The sequence below is a fragment of the Gadus macrocephalus genome, chromosome 17, assembly GCF_031168955.1.
Source record: "Gadus macrocephalus chromosome 17, ASM3116895v1".
Classification (NCBI taxonomy): Eukaryota; Metazoa; Chordata; class Actinopteri; order Gadiformes; family Gadidae; genus Gadus; species Gadus macrocephalus.
The window spans coordinates 788,223-804,956 of NC_082398.1; the positions used below are offsets into that span (position 1 = coordinate 788,223).

The window sequence follows — 16,734 nt, forward strand, 5'->3', positions numbered from 1 at the left end:
TTTTGAAGGTTACAATATCGAAAAACTCATACTTGTATACATATTTTATCATTGTCAATTCTTGGAATATCCCCTTACTTTAGAAAGACATGCCTGTCCTCAGAAAATGGTGGTGCACAGTACTGCTTGAGAACTTCCATCTGGATGGGTATGTTTTTGTTTATTTCAAATATGAATATATACCTCAACCCCAATATTAACAAAATATGTATAATTCCTACAATCATTTATCTTTATTTATACAGGCACGGCAGAAGGTTCCCACACTTCATGGAGGAGGCCAAACAAATGGCGGCTGAACTACTTCCAGTCTTCAGACTGAAGCGAAAAAGAGAAGTGAATGACGTTTCCAGTGACAGAATACAAATAATATATTGTATAGGCTTAATATTGATTTTAACTGTTTGATTCTTTTGACAGTGAGTTGAAGCTGATGGCAGTCAGCATGAAGAAGCTATATCTTTTGGCTTCTGTAGATTATTTGTTAAATAAATTGTGAAGAAACTTTGGTGTGGTTATTCTTCAATGTATATTTATATCAAATTATGATGGTATACTTTACAAAAAAATTAATGTGATTCAATCAGACATATTAAAACAATTACTTAATTCTAATTACTTAATTCTAATGGTCAATTACTCAATGAGTAAAGTGTATAATACACAATTCCATTAAATAATTGTCTACACCCTAAATCAGTTTTTTCGTCTATATAACGTTAATAAAATTAAGCTATAAAAAAAGCTTACTGACATGTCATAATATTGTTTTATTCTAATGTTTTGGTCTAATAAGTTTAAGAACGCAAAGAAAAAATCCTGAGGTATTTGTCTAAATAACGTTAAACCTTTATTAAGCTCTAAAAGTGGTTACTAACGTGTCGAAATATTATTTTATTTCTATGTTTTGTTAATTCAAGCGATAAATACGTTTACCGGTATTTGTCTTCCGTCCAGCCACAGTACTTCTGTCCCGCCTGGGTGTTCTGTCATGGCAGGGTGTTGTTCTCCGGGGCTGCAGTTGGATACTATTGGATTTCTGTGGCAAGGAAGGCGAAATCATAGGAGTTGAACTTCGGTTGAGATCTTTGAACAGAAAACTATTAAAAAATATATATGCATAGATAAAACGAGTATAGCAACGTTAGACTTGCCTGCAAATAAAAATATATGCTGCAACTCAATACTTGGGTTTAAAGTTGCTCGTCGGACTGTAAACAATTACACGCCGACGGATGAGGAATTCTAGCCCCTGATATCCGGCACTACCGGTGCCCCGGATATATCGTCCCCATAGGTAGGTTGTTGTCATAGCATACGTTTCGAGATTGGTGTTCCATGAAATACTATTTATGCAATTAAATCAACCAAACAGCAAATTAAGATTTTGACTTCGTTAATGGAATAATGTTACAACTTAAAAGACATTCCCACACACGCTTTGTTTCACAGTCAGTCAACGCCTGCCCTCTGATGGACAAAACGAGAACTGCGGGCAGTATATTTTTTTGTGGCCAGATTACATACGAGGAGAGCTTCGGTTAAGCTCTAAAAACATATAACTACACATTAAAGCCGAAAATACAACAGCAACGCCGCTGTTTTTAAAGTATTGATTTTATTCATATTGTTACACCTTTCCTGTTTCTAGGCTCTCAGACCGTAGTCCGGGAGCACAGGGGAGATGTTCCCTCCAGGGCCGATGTCCTTTCGGGGTAACACCCTTCACTATAACCGGCAGTGGGTCTGTTTATAGGTCGGAAGACACGGGCACGGATTCTCGGCGTTTGGTACTTTATTCAACAGTACAGTAGGCCTACACGTAACTCGGAAACACAACCGGTCTTGTTTAATTCCTCCTAGACTGACACTCGCTCGTTCACTCGCCCGTCGACTCATTCGCTGACGACACACACACACACACACACACACACACACACACACACACACACACACACACACACACACACACACACACACACACACACACACACACACACACACACACACACACACACACACACACACACACACACACACACACACACACACACACACACACACACACACACACACACACCACTCTCGTAACAATAATAATAAAGTTATAAATTAAAAACATTCCCGAACGTCAATAATTACAGTCAGTCAACCCCTGCCGTCTGGTGGACAAAACATGAACTGCACGCAGTATATATATTTTTTTTTTGTGGCCAGGAACGCAAATAGATTCGAGGTGAATTTCGGCTGGGCTCTATTAGCAGAAACTGGATTCAAACGCATATGTATAAATAAAACTAGTATAGCAACGTTACACATATACTGCAACGTTATGCAGTATATTTTTGGTGGCGAGGAAGGCGATTTCATACGAGTTGAACTTCGGTTAAGATCTATAAACACAACTGTATCTATTACTAGATTTTTGGGCTCATCTTCAAATAAAGATATAAACTCTAAATCCACATTTGCATTCAAGTTGCTAATCCGAGATTGCTGTTCAGCAATTTTACAGGCTGAAATAAAACAGCAACACCACTATTGGTATGATTTGGAGTTTATTCATAGAATAAAGTTATGGTCAATTACTTAATGAGTAAAGTGTATAATACACAATTCCATTCAATAATTGTCTACACACTAAATTAGTTGATTTGTCTAAATAACGTTAAAAAAATTAAGCAATATAATTCCTTACTGACATGTCATAATATTGTTTTATTCTAATTTTTTGGTCTAATAGTTTAATAACGCAAAGAAAAAATCCTGAGGTATTTGTCTAAATAACGTTAAACATTTTTTAACCTCTAAAAATGGTTCCTAACGTGTCTAAATGTTTTTTTGTTTCTATGTTTTGTTAATTCAAGCAATTTTTTTTTATTTGTCTATAAAAAAAATAATCAGAGGTAACTTCCGTCCAGCCACAGTACTTCCGTCCCGCCTGGGTGTTCTGTCACCCCAGGGTGTTGTTCTCCGGGGCTGCAGCTGGATACTATTGGGTCTGTGCGTAAACTAGGCAGCAATCAGAGTTTCCTTTCTGCCGGATCATGTTTACTAATTCCGACTTGAGCTTTAATTTAAACTTTGTCCTTAGCAAAAGGAAAAACGTCTCTCTCTCTCCCTCTCCCTCTCTCTCTCCCTCTCTCTCTCTCTCTCCCCCTCTCTGAAAAATAGGCTGGCTTAAAGTCTCCTGTCAAATTCCACCGAGGACGGGAGTTGATTGGAAAGGGGGAGGCGGGGAAGAGAGAGAGGGAGGGCGATACTGCCATTCTAGACCTGAGGATAACAGAGGATAATATTTAAAGGCCAGCGGATAAGTAATGTGAACCTCGACACGCTTCAACTGTGTGTGTGTGCGAGGGTGAGGTATGTGTGTGAGTGAAAGTTTGAGTGTGCGCGCATGCGCGAGAGTGTGTGTGGCCTTATCTTTGAAACTAAAGACCAAATGATGACCTGGCCAGTCCATTAAAAATATAAAATTATTTCCTTTATTAGTTTTATGAGTTTATCTTGGCTCAGCTCCCACATGTTGTACATGGTTTGTTGACCGATGTGATAAAGGAATGCAATCAAATCTAAATCCTCAAATAAAACAAATTTTCCCTTTGTGTTTGACCAGCGATGAAAAAACGAAAAAATACAATGATAAAAATATAATAAAAAATAGAAGAATACAGCTTTACCCCAACCTGATTGGACGCTATGTGGTCCTGACGTTTAAAAGGGCAGAGGATCATTACCACTGCAGACCTGGGTTCAAGTCCCACCAACAACACTTTCCTCAAACATATTGGATACTTTGAACAGATGTCCCGTGAATTGTAAAATCAATTATGACATCTCAGCAACTCCTTGCTGGTGCCTCTGTGGTGCAGGTGATAGAGCTGTTACCTATCTGTTCTGGAGACGTGTTCAATTCCTGCCTTGGCAGGTTTTGTGGGAATGAATGTACGGTGAACGGATTATTGTGAATAATTGTCTGTGTGAATTGATTGGTGTGAATGACTTAATTCACATTAATCAATTTGTCCAGACGGTCATTTCGGAATGAATGGGTGAGTTGGAATGACTGTCTGGGGGACTGGATGGCTGTGAATGAGTGCACTCATTGATAGCCATCCAGTCCCCCAGACAGTCATTCGAAATGAATGTGTCCCTTCACTAGACAGATGTTCCCACCAACTACCGTGGAAGAAATAGAACACATGTCCCTAGAACAGATAGGAAACAGCTCTCCTGCCGAGGCACCTCTTGTTGGTCAAAGGTTCTAAGGTTTAAGTATTGTCTCCCTACTTCTCTCCCAGAGGTTTCAAGGAGACTACGTTGGCCGGGACTCGAACCCATGTCTCCGGAATTCAGATGCTTTTATATTTTCAGAGAGTGTACACCGACTATCTCCAACACGCCGCCGAGACGCAGAGTGAAATTCTCGGAAGTAATACGCATATACGTTGATGTCAGAATAGACATGATTTAAGAAGATGATAATCCCACAAAGGAGACACTGCAACTTGGATTCACACAATGCCATCCTGAACAGGACTCGAACACGATGTCCTTAACACACTGGCCTCAAACAGCAGAACTTGAACAGAATGTGACTCATGCACAGGGCTCGAACCGATTCCCCTCAATCCTTAAACTGATATTGTTGTAAACATTATTCCTACCATGTTCTATTCTTTGAAGATCAAAGTGTTGCCTACCTTGCTCATAAACATTCAAATGAATCCAGTGATTCAGCTGAACTTATCCAACGGTAACAGAGAAAGCCATATCAACTAACATGTTGTAATATTGATGGAGCAAATGTCCGTTCTACAAACCAGCATGGTAGCTGCTCCACAGCTCCTAGGTGACGTTTACTGGCCGAGGACGCAGGGTGGTGGTGTTAAAGTGTAATTCCGGCGCAAATTGAACCCAGGATCTTTGTTTTGGCATTAAAACCCATCAAATAAGCCTCCCAGATACCTTTTTCATTGAAAATCGAGTATTATAGTTTGCCGGGCGCAATGTTTGGCGTCCATGTTGTTGACTTGGGGCATAGTGTTTCGCTTCTAAATCCGCATTTTTGAACCACTAAATAGCACCAAACCTCTGCAGTAGCATGACTAGGGTCCCTACACATAAAACGAAGCACAAACAACTTAGTTTGCAAACCCGGAGTTTATTTAAAAAGACAGTTTAACAAGCATTACCGGGAGGTCCGTGTTTACAGGAAGTCCACACAAGTCGATTGCCGAATGCGCCGGAGTTCAGTTCAAGGAGGAAAGTTTTGGAATTTATAATTTATATAATATATATTTATAAATAATATATAGCAAGTGTTGACACGTAAATTAAAGGAATTGCATATGTAAGTTACAGTTACAAAATAATTGTTCACTACAATCAAGCATGGCACGTTGTTGACGGAAGACGCACTGCACACGTGATTGACGCATAGAGTGAAGGACAGCTCAAGCACCGGAGAAGACGACCCATCCACAGCTTGAAGTCAAGAGATGGTTCGTGTTTGCGTCAAGAAACAAAGTTATAAGCCCTAACTTCATTCGAGGAAGTGAAAGATGATCTTGTGATTTGTCCAGGTAGGTTAACCTCGATTTATTGTGTATAAGGATTTGTGGTGGGAATTTACGGACCACGTCAATCGTTTTCTGCGTCAACCGGGTAGAATAAAGTCATCAGAACGTTTAACAATTGCGGTCATATTTGTGTAAAAAAGGTACAAGACCATGCAACAAACAATTAAACAACGGTTGCAAGGAGAAGTCCATTGCATTGGCTAAAGCCAGGAATTCATATTGCCAAGACAGCATTGCCCCCCAATACTACCTTACCATTTGGTTAATAAAATGGTAATCTATCAGTGGAAGCTGATAATGGACTTCTCCTTGAAACGTTTGTTTTATTGTTTGTTGTATGGTCTTGTACCGTTTTTACACAAATATGACCGCAATTGTTAAACGTTCTGATGACTTTATTCTACCCGGTTGACGCAGAAAACGATTGACGTGGTCCGTAAATTCCCACCACAAATCCTTAAACACAATAAATCGAGGTTAACCTACCTGGACAACTCACAAGATCATCTTTCACTTCCTCGAATGAAGTTAGGGCTTATAACTTTGTTTCTTGACGCAAACACGAACCATCTCTCTCTTGACTTCAAGCTGTGGATGGGTCGTCTTCTCCGGTGCTTGAGCTGTCCTTCACTCTATGCGTCAATCACGTGTGCAGTGCGTCTTCCGTCAACAACGTGCCATGCTTGATTGTAGCGAACAATTATTTTGTAACTGTAACTTACATATGCAATTCCTTTAATTTACGTGTCAACACTTGCTATATATTATTTATAAATATATATTATATAAATTATAAATTCCAAAACTTTCCTCCTTGAACTGAACTCCGGCGCATTCGGCAATCGACTTGTGTGGACTTCCTGTAAACACGGACCTCCCGGTAATGCTTGTTAAACTGTCTTTTTAAATAAACTCCGGGTTTGCAAACTAAGTTGTTTGTGCTTCGTTTTATGTGTAGGGACCCTAGTCATGCTACTGCAGAGGTTTGGTGCTATTTAGTGGTTCAAAAATGCGGATTTAGAAGCGAAACACTATGCCCCAAGTCAACAACATGGACGCCAAACATTGCGCCCGTCAAACTATAATACTCGATTTTCAATGAAAAAGGTATCTGGGAGGCTTATTTGATGGGTTTTAATGCCAAAACAAAGATCCTGGGTTCAATTTGCGCCGGAATTACACTTTAAAGTCAAGGTTTGATTCTGAACAGGGCCTGGCGCTCCGCTGCCATCCAGGAGATCAGCCCGGGGAGGGCGGGCCTAATCTGTACACACTGATTGGTCAACGAGCAACAGGTGTGCAGCCACACCTAGCCCCAGAGTCCAATCAGACTCGGCCAGCTGAGGCTGCTGTGACCACCCTCCACTCACACTCCCACAGGTATCATACACAATATCCATTCATAGAAAACGATTAAGCAGCTGAATAAGGCTAAAGGAAAGAGACATTTACAAAGCTACTCATATATTAATACTCTGAAAATAAACTCTGGAGGCAAATTATTCTCTTGCCATAGTTTATATATATATATAAACTTAGCACAAAAAGTAAGAAAATTTGTGTTTTGTCGATTATTTCTCTGTGTTACCAATGCTTTTTGGCAATATATCTTATAGCGTTGGAAAGCCAAACCCTCGGGAGGGTCCGGGCCGAGGTTTACGGGGCGGGATGCCACAATAGAAACATATACCCTGCACGCTGGCGCAAGGACACACACACACACACACACACACACACACTATATTATTATACTTTATTATTTAATTCTAGTATCAATATATACACCAAATATTTTTCAAACAAATAAATATCCTGCTGATTGCATTTAACTTTACTACAAATATACTCAAATAAATAAATACTATTGACCGATTTAATTTCAACGTGGTTGATCAGCAAATCGAAATGATTAATTTAATTATTTTATTTTATTTTTCTTGTTGCTTGTTAAATCTTCCACAGTGGAGCCGTGCTCTGATTGGCTGCCAGCCGCGGTGAGCTGATGAGGGAGGGTATAAGTACCACCCTGTCACGCTGTGAGCGTGCAGCCTTGATGTTGTTTCTGAGTTGTCTGTGAGTGACTTACGGGGGTAAAAGCTCCGTCCCGAATGTGCTGAATTATCTAAAAGAGAGAGTCTATAAAAGTGAATTACTTTTCAACATTTTCACCAACAAGGTTAGTTTAATTAATATACTCGTCCATGCATGGGCCAAATTTAGTTACCCATGAATCGTACATAATAATATTTGTGCATGTATTTAACTTTCTCTAAAACCCCTTATCTGTTCGTGGGTAACATAAGTCGTTCTATTCATTGTATTTCCAGTTAGACGGTCCGGACAAACATGGTGGCGACCAGCACGATAAAGACCAAGACCACGGAGTGCCTGTCCGAGCTGGTGAAGCGGCACCATGACCCCGCTTGGCTCGAGAGGGGTGAGTAGCGCCTCTATGGAAAGCCAAGAAGGCCATCATCTGGTGTGGGTGTCGGATTGACTCGGCTGCCAGACATGGACAGATTATAAAATGGACAACGGATTCCAAAATGGCGCCAATTCATTCTAAACTGCTCAATGGCGCAGGGCTACATCCAGGAGAGATATGCTTCCGCATCATGGGTCCCTAGCCACGCCCTACTTCATGACCTGATTGTTGTGCATTGTTGTGGATAGGTAGGCTGGTTAGTTGTGTTTGTTTGTGGTCGTAGTGAAACAACCTTCCCTTGGAGTTGGCGAAGTTGGAGTGAATGTGCGAGAGAGCGGCTCGCTTTGCATACCTAATAGCCGCGGCTATTAGGTATGCGAGAGAGCGGCTCGCTTTGCATACCTAATAGCCGCGGCTATTAGGTATGCAAAAGGAGCAAATTGTCCGGCTAAATGCGTCTAAGCCGCAGCTTGGAGCGTCTGAACGTGTTTCCGGCCGGTTTAGGCCTTTCACCGCGCCGTTCTAGGCCCTCTTGGCTTTCCATACGCCTCTGACCCCCACCCCCCCACCGGCTCTCTGCCCCTACTCTGAACGCGACGTCACGAGGCGCCCACCGAGGCTTGTGTCTGGCGCACGACGTCAGAATGGGGAGGAGGAGCGGCTGGAGGGATGAGGAGGGGGAGGAGGAGGATGAAGTCTTCATCTTTCAGACGTGTGGTCTCCCACCCCTCCCTCTGCTCCTCCCTGCTGTAGTGTCCTCTCGCCGGGTCTCGCTGTCCGTTGTGCTTCGTCGTGTTCTCCAGGACATTCGAGGTTCTCTGGAACTAAACGATGTAGCCAGCAGGATTGAGGAGTATTTTAAATTCGTTTCGAGTATGGCGTTTAACATGAAGCAATGATAATGAAGAGAAAAGACGGCACTGATTTCATTAAACAAAAAAAATAGCGCAGCTATTTTGTTGAGTCATCACTGCTCTCGGTCTATTCTCAGAATTCCGACGAGTGAATACAAAATGGGGGCGTGCCTCCAAGAAATGCCACAAGAAAGCTGGGGATCCAGGAACACACCATAACTACGGCTTACACGGTGGCCAATCAGAACACGGTCCCTAGGCTCACGGCCAATCCCCTCCGACCTCGGCCGCGTCTGGAACACACGTCGGAGCCGGCCCCCCGCCCGTCCTCACTAACTCCGCCCTCCTCCTCCCCCAGAGCTGGACCTGCGGGACGGTGGCCGGGCGGCGTCCCCGCCCGACGCCGCGGACCCCGTGCCCGGCGAGGACGACCCGTCTTGCGCGCGGCAGCTGGCCCGGGCCTTCGAGGGGGTGCTGTCCCGCGCCAAGAGGACCACGCTGCGCTGCGGCGCCCTGCTGGTCCCCGAGCTGCTGACGCGGCGCGCGGCGCGGGCCGTGCTGCGGCTGGCGTCCGGCGAGCCGTGCGGCCTGCGGGGCGCCCGGCTCCTCCTGCAGCTGGAGCTGGACGGCGGCGGCGGCGGCGTGCGGCCGCTGGAGCGCGTGGCCTGGGACGGCGGGGTCGAGCCCACCTTCGAGCTGACGCTGGTGTTCAAGCAGGACGGCGTGGGGGGCGTGGCCGGCGGCGGCGGGGGGGGCGGGTCCCGCTGGCCCGGGCTGCGGGAGCTACTCCTGGGCGCCTGCCTCTTCGCGCGCGGCTCCTCGCGGCGCGCCATCAAGCTGAGCCCCGCCTTCCGGCTGGTGAAGAGGAAGCTGTACGCGCCGGGGGCGGCGGCAGTGGTGGTGGAGTGCTGAGGGGGGGCGGGGGGGGGTGATGCACTGCTGGGGGAGGGCGTGAAGGGGTGTGCGGCTGGAGGTCTTCTTCGACACTTTGCTGGTACCTAGACCTACAGCCTGGTCTGTTAGCCAGGTTCAGGCGGTCTTCTTCGTTGGTCTCCTGGTCACGGTGGGACCGGGTCGGTCGATGCTGGAGGAGGCTTGGTTCACGTGCGTGGGGACGGGGGCGGTTGTAACGCCTCGATGCTGGGGGAGGCTTGGTTCACGTGCGTGGGGGCGGGGGCGGTTGTAACGCCTCGATGCTGGGGGAGGCTTGGTTCACGTGTGGTGGTGCACTGGTGACCTTCCCACTGAAGCTCACTATTCAGGCACTTTAATTCACTAGTGTGAGATGTTTGAAATGTTGCGTGCGAATTTAGAACGATTGTCTGTTTCGTGAGCCACTTGACACTTCATTATGCTTCTTTTTTTCTCTTTTACTCGTGTATTTAAGTCCCCTCGACTCAACTCAAGTCGTCTCCAGACCTTGTGATTATTCTGGTGAGAATGTCACACTGCGATGTTGTACCCGTCGTTGTTTCACTGTTCAATAAGTTGCGTTTTTATTTTTGCCTTCAGTAAATACCGCTTGTAGATGGCAGGTTTCAGGAAGTTTGGATAACAGTTTGGTTGTTAAACTATTTTCCCCGTTGATTGTAATTTGAGTGTAAAGGATAAACAACTTTTGTATTAACTATTAGTAGGAACTGTTTTTGTCAGAAGATCTGTATATTTGACAATAAACAACTTAAATTGATGGGAACTGGTTACAGCTGGTTAGATGGTGCGTGACTGGTCAGGGAACTGGTTACAGCTGGTTAGATGGTGCGTGACTGGTCAGGGAACTGGTTACAGCTGGTTAGATTGTGCTGGACTGGTCAGCGAGCTAGCGTGGATAAAATATACTGTATCATAACGTGATATACTATAACATTGTATACTTTTCACAACATGTTATGATATTGTATATGATATACAGTATCATAATATAACATTGTATACTGTATCATAACATGTTATAGTATGTTATGATACAGCTTATGTTATGATACAGTATAAATGTTTAAAGTATGTTAAGATACAGTATGTTATAGTATCTCCTGTTATAGTATGATACGTTTATGCTATATCATAACATACTATAAAATGATCTATTGTATCAGTAGGTACTATAACATTATGTACTGTACCATATACGGTAATATTCTAAATCACACCATTCCCTTACATTAATTGCAACACCAAAGCAATAGCACAGACCACTATAACATTCACCCCACCGCAGGCATGATGACTCAGCTTCTCTACCGGTCACCTGATGGGCTTCTTACGGCCCGCTGGGCACGACGCCATCTGCCCCACGTTGAAGGCTGAAGGCTGAGGAATACCGGGAAGCCTGGAATCTAAAGTCGGCCAAAGTCTTCATGTCAACACTGGGAATATGCGTGTCATTTGACCTTGTTGCTATCGGGTGTCAATGCAACCGTGCACAATTAAATACACCTAACAACCATTTACAAACTGGATAAGAACGTTATCAAAGGGCAATTATAACATTAAAAAGCTCTGATTTCAAAACCATAAACTAAACTTTAGTGTACCACTTATGCAACAATACAGTGGACATCAATACACTTGATGTGGACAAGGCTATGATTTTTATCAATGTTTGCCCCTTCGTTCCAGCAATGATCCTACTGCTCTCCTGGTTTGAAAGGTATCGTGAATAATAGATTTCAGGTTTGATTCCTCGCTCACAATAAGAAAGGGCTCCCCCAGAAGTGCCTGCTGATTGATGGGAGCTTCTTATGCATTGAATATTAAGGTCAAGTATAACTTCAGGGAGTTCCATATTTATGCCCAGGTGCTCCAGTGGTAAGAGAGTTGGTTAGATCACTCTGGTGTCCCATCTCACAACAATAAATAGAATGCATTCATGTTGTGCTTTTCTTACCAGTGGCCATGCAAAGCGGTTTTAAAAATTGCATAACATTCACTCACCGACGGCCGTGTCATCCACGCAAGGGAACAGAAAGCTTGTCAGGAGCGGCGAGGTGGTCTGCAGGGGGGCACCCCGGACACTCCGGGGATCGTGCTGGAGTTCTATGCTCATTGCCCTGGCGGTCCAGTGAGAGTGTTGGTTATGAATCCTGCAGATTCTGGTTCGAGTCCTGACTCACATGGCTACCAGAGGAACCATTAAAACCGACCCTGTGGCTACCGTCTTATTTCTTAAGCTACGTGTGTCTTGTGAATTATAAGATCTATTTTAACTTCCGAACAGTTCCTAGTTGGCGTCCCGGTGGTGCAGTAGTAGATTACAGAGTGATAGATTAACACTCTAGACTCTAGTTCAAGTGCCCACTCCCACTGTTGCCAGGACGGCCAAATGGTCCCACATGGTCAGCAGAACCCCCAAAAAGTTACAAGACACTTTTAGTGAATAGTGAACATTTACGTAACAGGGGGCACTATTTAACCCATATCCCCTGAAACAGTGTCGCCGGTTGGACTTGAACCCATGTCTCTCACTAACGCTAACGAGAGACTTAATTTTGCTTTGTCAAAGTTTATAATTGACATAACCTTTAACGACATTGTTTCCAAAATGATTTTTCATTCTATGGATAGTGCAGAAGCGGGGACTTGAACCCAGGTCTTCAGAACCATGGACCTATTAAGAAAGGACAGCGGACTAAAACATGGCCGCCAATTCATTCCTATGAAAACTGCTCAATGGCACAGGGCAACATCAAGGAGAGATTTGGTTCCGATTTGCATTTAATTTTCGTATTTTAAAACCAAAATCAATTCTTACCACTCAAGACTAACACGAGAAGTTAACGGAGCCATGTGCTGAGCCCTCTTGGATGCCAGGCCGAAATAACATTTGTTGTTCACCAATTGTGTTGGAGTGAACTTCCGGATCTCAATGAATTGAGTCCACAGCTCGCTAAAACAGCTGTAATACCAGGCTTGGCCGCTGAGCACTGGGGGATTGCGGAAGTATGCACTGGTCCTGGGGGCTTGTTCAGAACCAATAGCCATCAGCTCTCTTGTGCCACAGAGACGCTGTTGAGGTTTTGGTCAAAGTTTATAAATAGTATTTCATTTTGTCGTTTCTAAAAGTCGTTTTTCTGCCACAGCGACTTGAACCAATGTCTCCGAAAATAATAATCAACTGTTCTCTCACTTGTCCCATGGAGACATTGACTTGAATTTGGTTGAAGTTTATAATTGATAATACATTTAATCAAGTTGTCTTTGAAAATGTCAAAAGGATTAGGTCTCAAAAACAGACACCCTCTCTCTTTCTCAAGTCTTTATTACCTTTCTGGAATAACATCATGTCTTTACATCATGCATCATACATCAGGTGTCCGTCACGCCTTTCGTCCCAATTGTTGAATACATTTCCTCGTTCCACAGGGGACCGGTACATTGACTCCAGGTGGCGGGTCGGTCCCGCCGCTGGCTCGGCCCCCCCCACCCTGATCTGGGGCCGACGGATCTGGATCTGGAGATAAAGGTTAAAGCAAAGGTTATTATTGTCCTGGGTATCGGCTTGTTTTCACAACAGATGGCCTTATTCACCTGGCGGCCATCTTGGTTCTAAAGGCTAGCCGTGTGGGGGGTTCCATCCTGGTTCTAAAGGCTAGCTGTGTGGGGGGTTCCATCCTGGTTCTAAGGGCTAGCTGTGTGGGGGGTTCCGTCCTGGTTCTAAAGGCTAGCTGTGTGGGGGGTTCCATCCTGGTTCTAAAGGCTAGCTGTGTGGGGGGTTCCGTCCTGGTTCTAAAGGCTAGCTGTGTGGGGGGGTTCCATCCTGGTTCTAAAGGCTAGCTGTGTGGGGGGTTCCGTCCTGGTTCTAAAGGCTAGCTGTGTGGGGGGTTCCATCCTGGTTCTAAAGGCTAGCTGTGTGGGGGGGTTCCATCCTGGTTCTAAAGGCTAGCTGTGTGGGGGGTTCCATCCTGGTTCTAAAGGCTAGCTGTGTGGGGGGGTTCCATCCTGGTTCTAAAGGCTAGCTGTGCGGGGGGGTCTTTAGGTTAACTGTTTGGGTGGTTCTAAAGTCTAGCTGTCTGTCCTTACCGGCTGATTTATTGATATCGGTTGAAGCTGGTGTTGGTTCTGCCCTGAGTTGAAGGCGCCGGTAGAGGATGCGGCGGTTCCCCGCGGGGGGGTCTGGATGAGGTAGTGGCCCTGGCGGCTGGTCGGGTCCGCGCTGAAGGAGGGGTTACTGTACGTTGCTTAAAAACAGAGAAACACTTCAGCATCAACTCACAGGGAACCCTGTACAAAAACATTCTGAATAGTTTAATATTTGTATTTGAATGCACTTGAAGATGTGACAGGGTCTGTGATATAGAATAACTCCAGAGCTCATCTCAACTTAGCTTTATCCATAATAAACAAACCCCTTTTATCTAGAACACGTTTTCGGTACGAGTAAAGAGACAGACTTCAGAGGGTGCACGTACTGGGCTTGGCTACGTCTCCATAGTCATTACCTGAAGGTGCAGGGATATGACCTCTAGAATTAGGCCAGACCACGTCTTCCTCAAGCCACTCTTTCACCAGCGACTCTTGGACTTCTCTCTTGCTGCAGAGAATGAGTAAAAAAAGCGTCCTTTGTCTGCTGAGCCCAATAAAAGGATGGCAGCCACCTAGGTCAGGTGTGTAGCATGCACATTGAAAACAAAGGCGAGTCGGTTCCAAACGGATAGTCGCCCATTGCACTTCATGGCTTTGTCATTTCTAGCAAATTACACCGAAAACGTTATCTACAGCTGATTTGATGGTAAGAGGGAAAAGCATCAGCCTACCGGTTCTGTCGTTGCTTGTTGAAGTAGAGGTACCAAGACAGAGCTCCCAAGATCAGTAAGAGAACTAGGAGAGTAGTTGGTAAACCAGCGTAGAAGCCAATCTTGTCAATTGGAAAACTGCAGTCATCTCTGAGATACCAGGTATCATTAATATTTGCACATCTGGAAAGGAGGAGGAATTAAATTAGGATTAGAGGTAGGCTTGATAGACTCATACTCATACTCTTACTTTCATGTCGTATTTGTTCACTAGTTTACTCATGGGCGGCGTGTGGCTAACGAAGTATAGCGGGTTGGCTTGCAACCGGAATGTTAATGCTAGTTCCATGCACAGCTGCTCCTAGCTGAGCGTCGGGGTGTCCTTGAGCAAGACGCCTCACCCTGACTGCTCCTGACCAGCTGGCTGGTGCCTTGCATAGCTGACTCTGCCATCGTGTCTGAATTTGTGCATGAATGGGTGAATGTTTGGCAGTGTTGTTAAGCGCTTTGAGTGGCCACTTGTTAGAAAAGCGCAATAAAAATGCAGTTTGTTTACTCATCTGTTTCTACAGAATTCTCCAATCTGAACCGGACTAAACAATTCCAAAACATTTACAACCATTTTCTTCTACAGATGATCTGAGCTCATGGAGTTGATACGATGCCGGAAGAAAAGAGACTTGGTCGTCGACAACAAACTATTACTCTCCGTGCACGGGGCTTTATAAAAAAGTAAAGCATCCCAACAACCAGTCGACCTACAAGCAGGTGGGTCCGATGCCGATGTACACGTTGCATACGCCGTTGTTGAGGCAGCTCTTTGAGTTGGAGTGCTTCTCGTTGCACATAGAAACACAACTCCACCCACTGGCATCCAGGGCTTCATAGTACTCTTGAAGAGCTTGGTCTGGAATGATGTCTGCACATATATCTGAGAGGGAGGGGGAGGGGGACAAAGGGAGAGTGACAGAGGGAGAAAGAAGGAGGATGAGAGAGAGAGAGAGCGGGAGAGGGAGAGCAAGAGAGAGAGAGAGAGACATGCCATTAGTGTGACGTGACATACTAATCCACCCTGTATGATGTGGTCATAGTACTTAGAAAGAGATGGGTCTGGAAAGGTGGCTTCACAAATATCTGAGAGGGAGGGGGAGGGGGGGAGAGAGAGAGAGAGCACGAGAGAGAGAGAGAGAGAGAGCACGAGAGAGCACGAGAGAGAGAGAGAGAGAGAGAGAGCACGAGAGAGAGAGAGAGAGAGAGAGAGAGAGAGAGAGAGATGCCAATCGTGTGACATGACAAACTAATCCACCCCCTGTATGATGTGGTTGTGGGCAGGATGGTGCCCCGGTCCCAGGTTCTGCGTCATATCCGAGTAGACACGCCCTTCCTCTCGGCCTCCTTGAGTGACAGGGCTAGCCCACAGTTGCTCATAAAAGGTAGAGTATGCTAAACAAAAAGAAAGCTCTTAAACCCAGTCTGTCATGTAGGCGTTAACCTCAAGGCTACAGAGGACGGGGATGTCCGTCCCTGCAGAAGCACCAGTGGCCTGTACTACGAAACTCGATTTGTGGGTTAGCGAGGTATGTTGCACTAAAAACCTGGGTTAGCTGTGACCCGAAAGTCGATCTCTTTTAGCGTCGCTGTTAGTTTCAACATGGTGACTTAGGCCCCGTCCACACGAAGCCGAAACGGGCGAAACCGTTATGGTTTCAATCTATCCGGTTTCGGAGTATCTCCGTAAAGACGGAGTCAAGCGAAACCGGGTAGATCTGTAGAAACGCTGTAGTACACATTCCAGGCCCATAAGGGGCGCTGCTTCTGCTACAGAAACCCAGAAGAAAAATAAATAATAAGAAGAGGCGAGCATGCGCATAAACGGTGAGACTCCGCGGGCTTAACAGTCATTGCTAGAGGGTCGAGGGGTGGGGCGATGACGTCATGGTTTACGGTTTCAGTCGGTTTCAGGCGTCCACAAGAATCAAAAACGAAACCGGGTAGATTTGAAACCACCTCCGAGGGTGGTTTCAGAAGTTTACGGTTTCGGTCAGCGGATTCGCCGGCTACGTGTGGACGGAAGGCCAAACCGTACAAGACCTTTGCGGTTTCGCCATGAAATCGGCTTTGTGTGGACGGGGCCTTAA

At 45.1% G+C, this 16,734-nt stretch overlaps 2 protein-coding genes and 2 long non-coding RNA genes across 5 annotated transcripts; 2 read left to right on the forward strand and 2 right to left on the reverse strand.

Annotated features, from left to right (window-relative positions):
- Nucleotides 1-8: 8 nt before the first annotated feature.
- LOC132445492 (uncharacterized) lies at nt 9-5,582 on the reverse strand. Its single transcript, XR_009522618.1, has 2 exons — nt 4,827-5,582; nt 9-1,039 (listed from the first exon to the last, which is right to left on the reverse strand). It is a non-coding gene; the product is annotated as an uncharacterized LOC132445492 (long non-coding RNA).
- On the forward strand, nt 11-1,042 carry LOC132445491 (uncharacterized). 2 transcript variants are annotated; one of them, XR_009522617.1, is made up of 3 exons: nt 11-148; nt 246-336; nt 421-1,042. It is a non-coding gene; the product is annotated as an uncharacterized LOC132445491 (long non-coding RNA). The 2 variants fall into 2 exon arrangements; XR_009522616.1 differs by having other exon boundaries at nt 246-1,042.
- A 1,980-nt stretch (nt 5,583-7,562) lies between the features above and the next one.
- On the forward strand, nt 7,563-9,776 carry LOC132445702 (DNA damage-inducible transcript 4-like protein). The gene is made up of 3 exons (XM_060035817.1): nt 7,563-7,761; nt 7,913-8,022; nt 9,223-9,776. Exons 2-3 carry the CDS (start codon nt 7,932-7,934, stop codon nt 9,774-9,776), a joined length of 645 nt encoding a protein of 214 aa, XP_059891800.1. The 5' UTR covers nt 7,563-7,761; nt 7,913-7,931.
- Nucleotides 9,777-13,104: 3,328 nt separating this feature from the next.
- LOC132445590 (uncharacterized) lies at nt 13,105-15,507 on the reverse strand. The gene is made up of 5 exons (XM_060035670.1): nt 15,359-15,507; nt 14,618-14,779; nt 14,303-14,394; nt 13,884-14,041; nt 13,105-13,314 (listed from the first exon to the last, which is right to left on the reverse strand). The coding sequence occupies exons 1-5, from the start codon at nt 15,442-15,444 to the stop codon at nt 13,156-13,158; spliced, it is 657 nt and encodes a 218-aa protein (XP_059891653.1). The 5' UTR covers nt 15,445-15,507; the 3' UTR covers nt 13,105-13,155.
- Between the last annotated feature and the right edge of the window lie 1,227 nt (nt 15,508-16,734).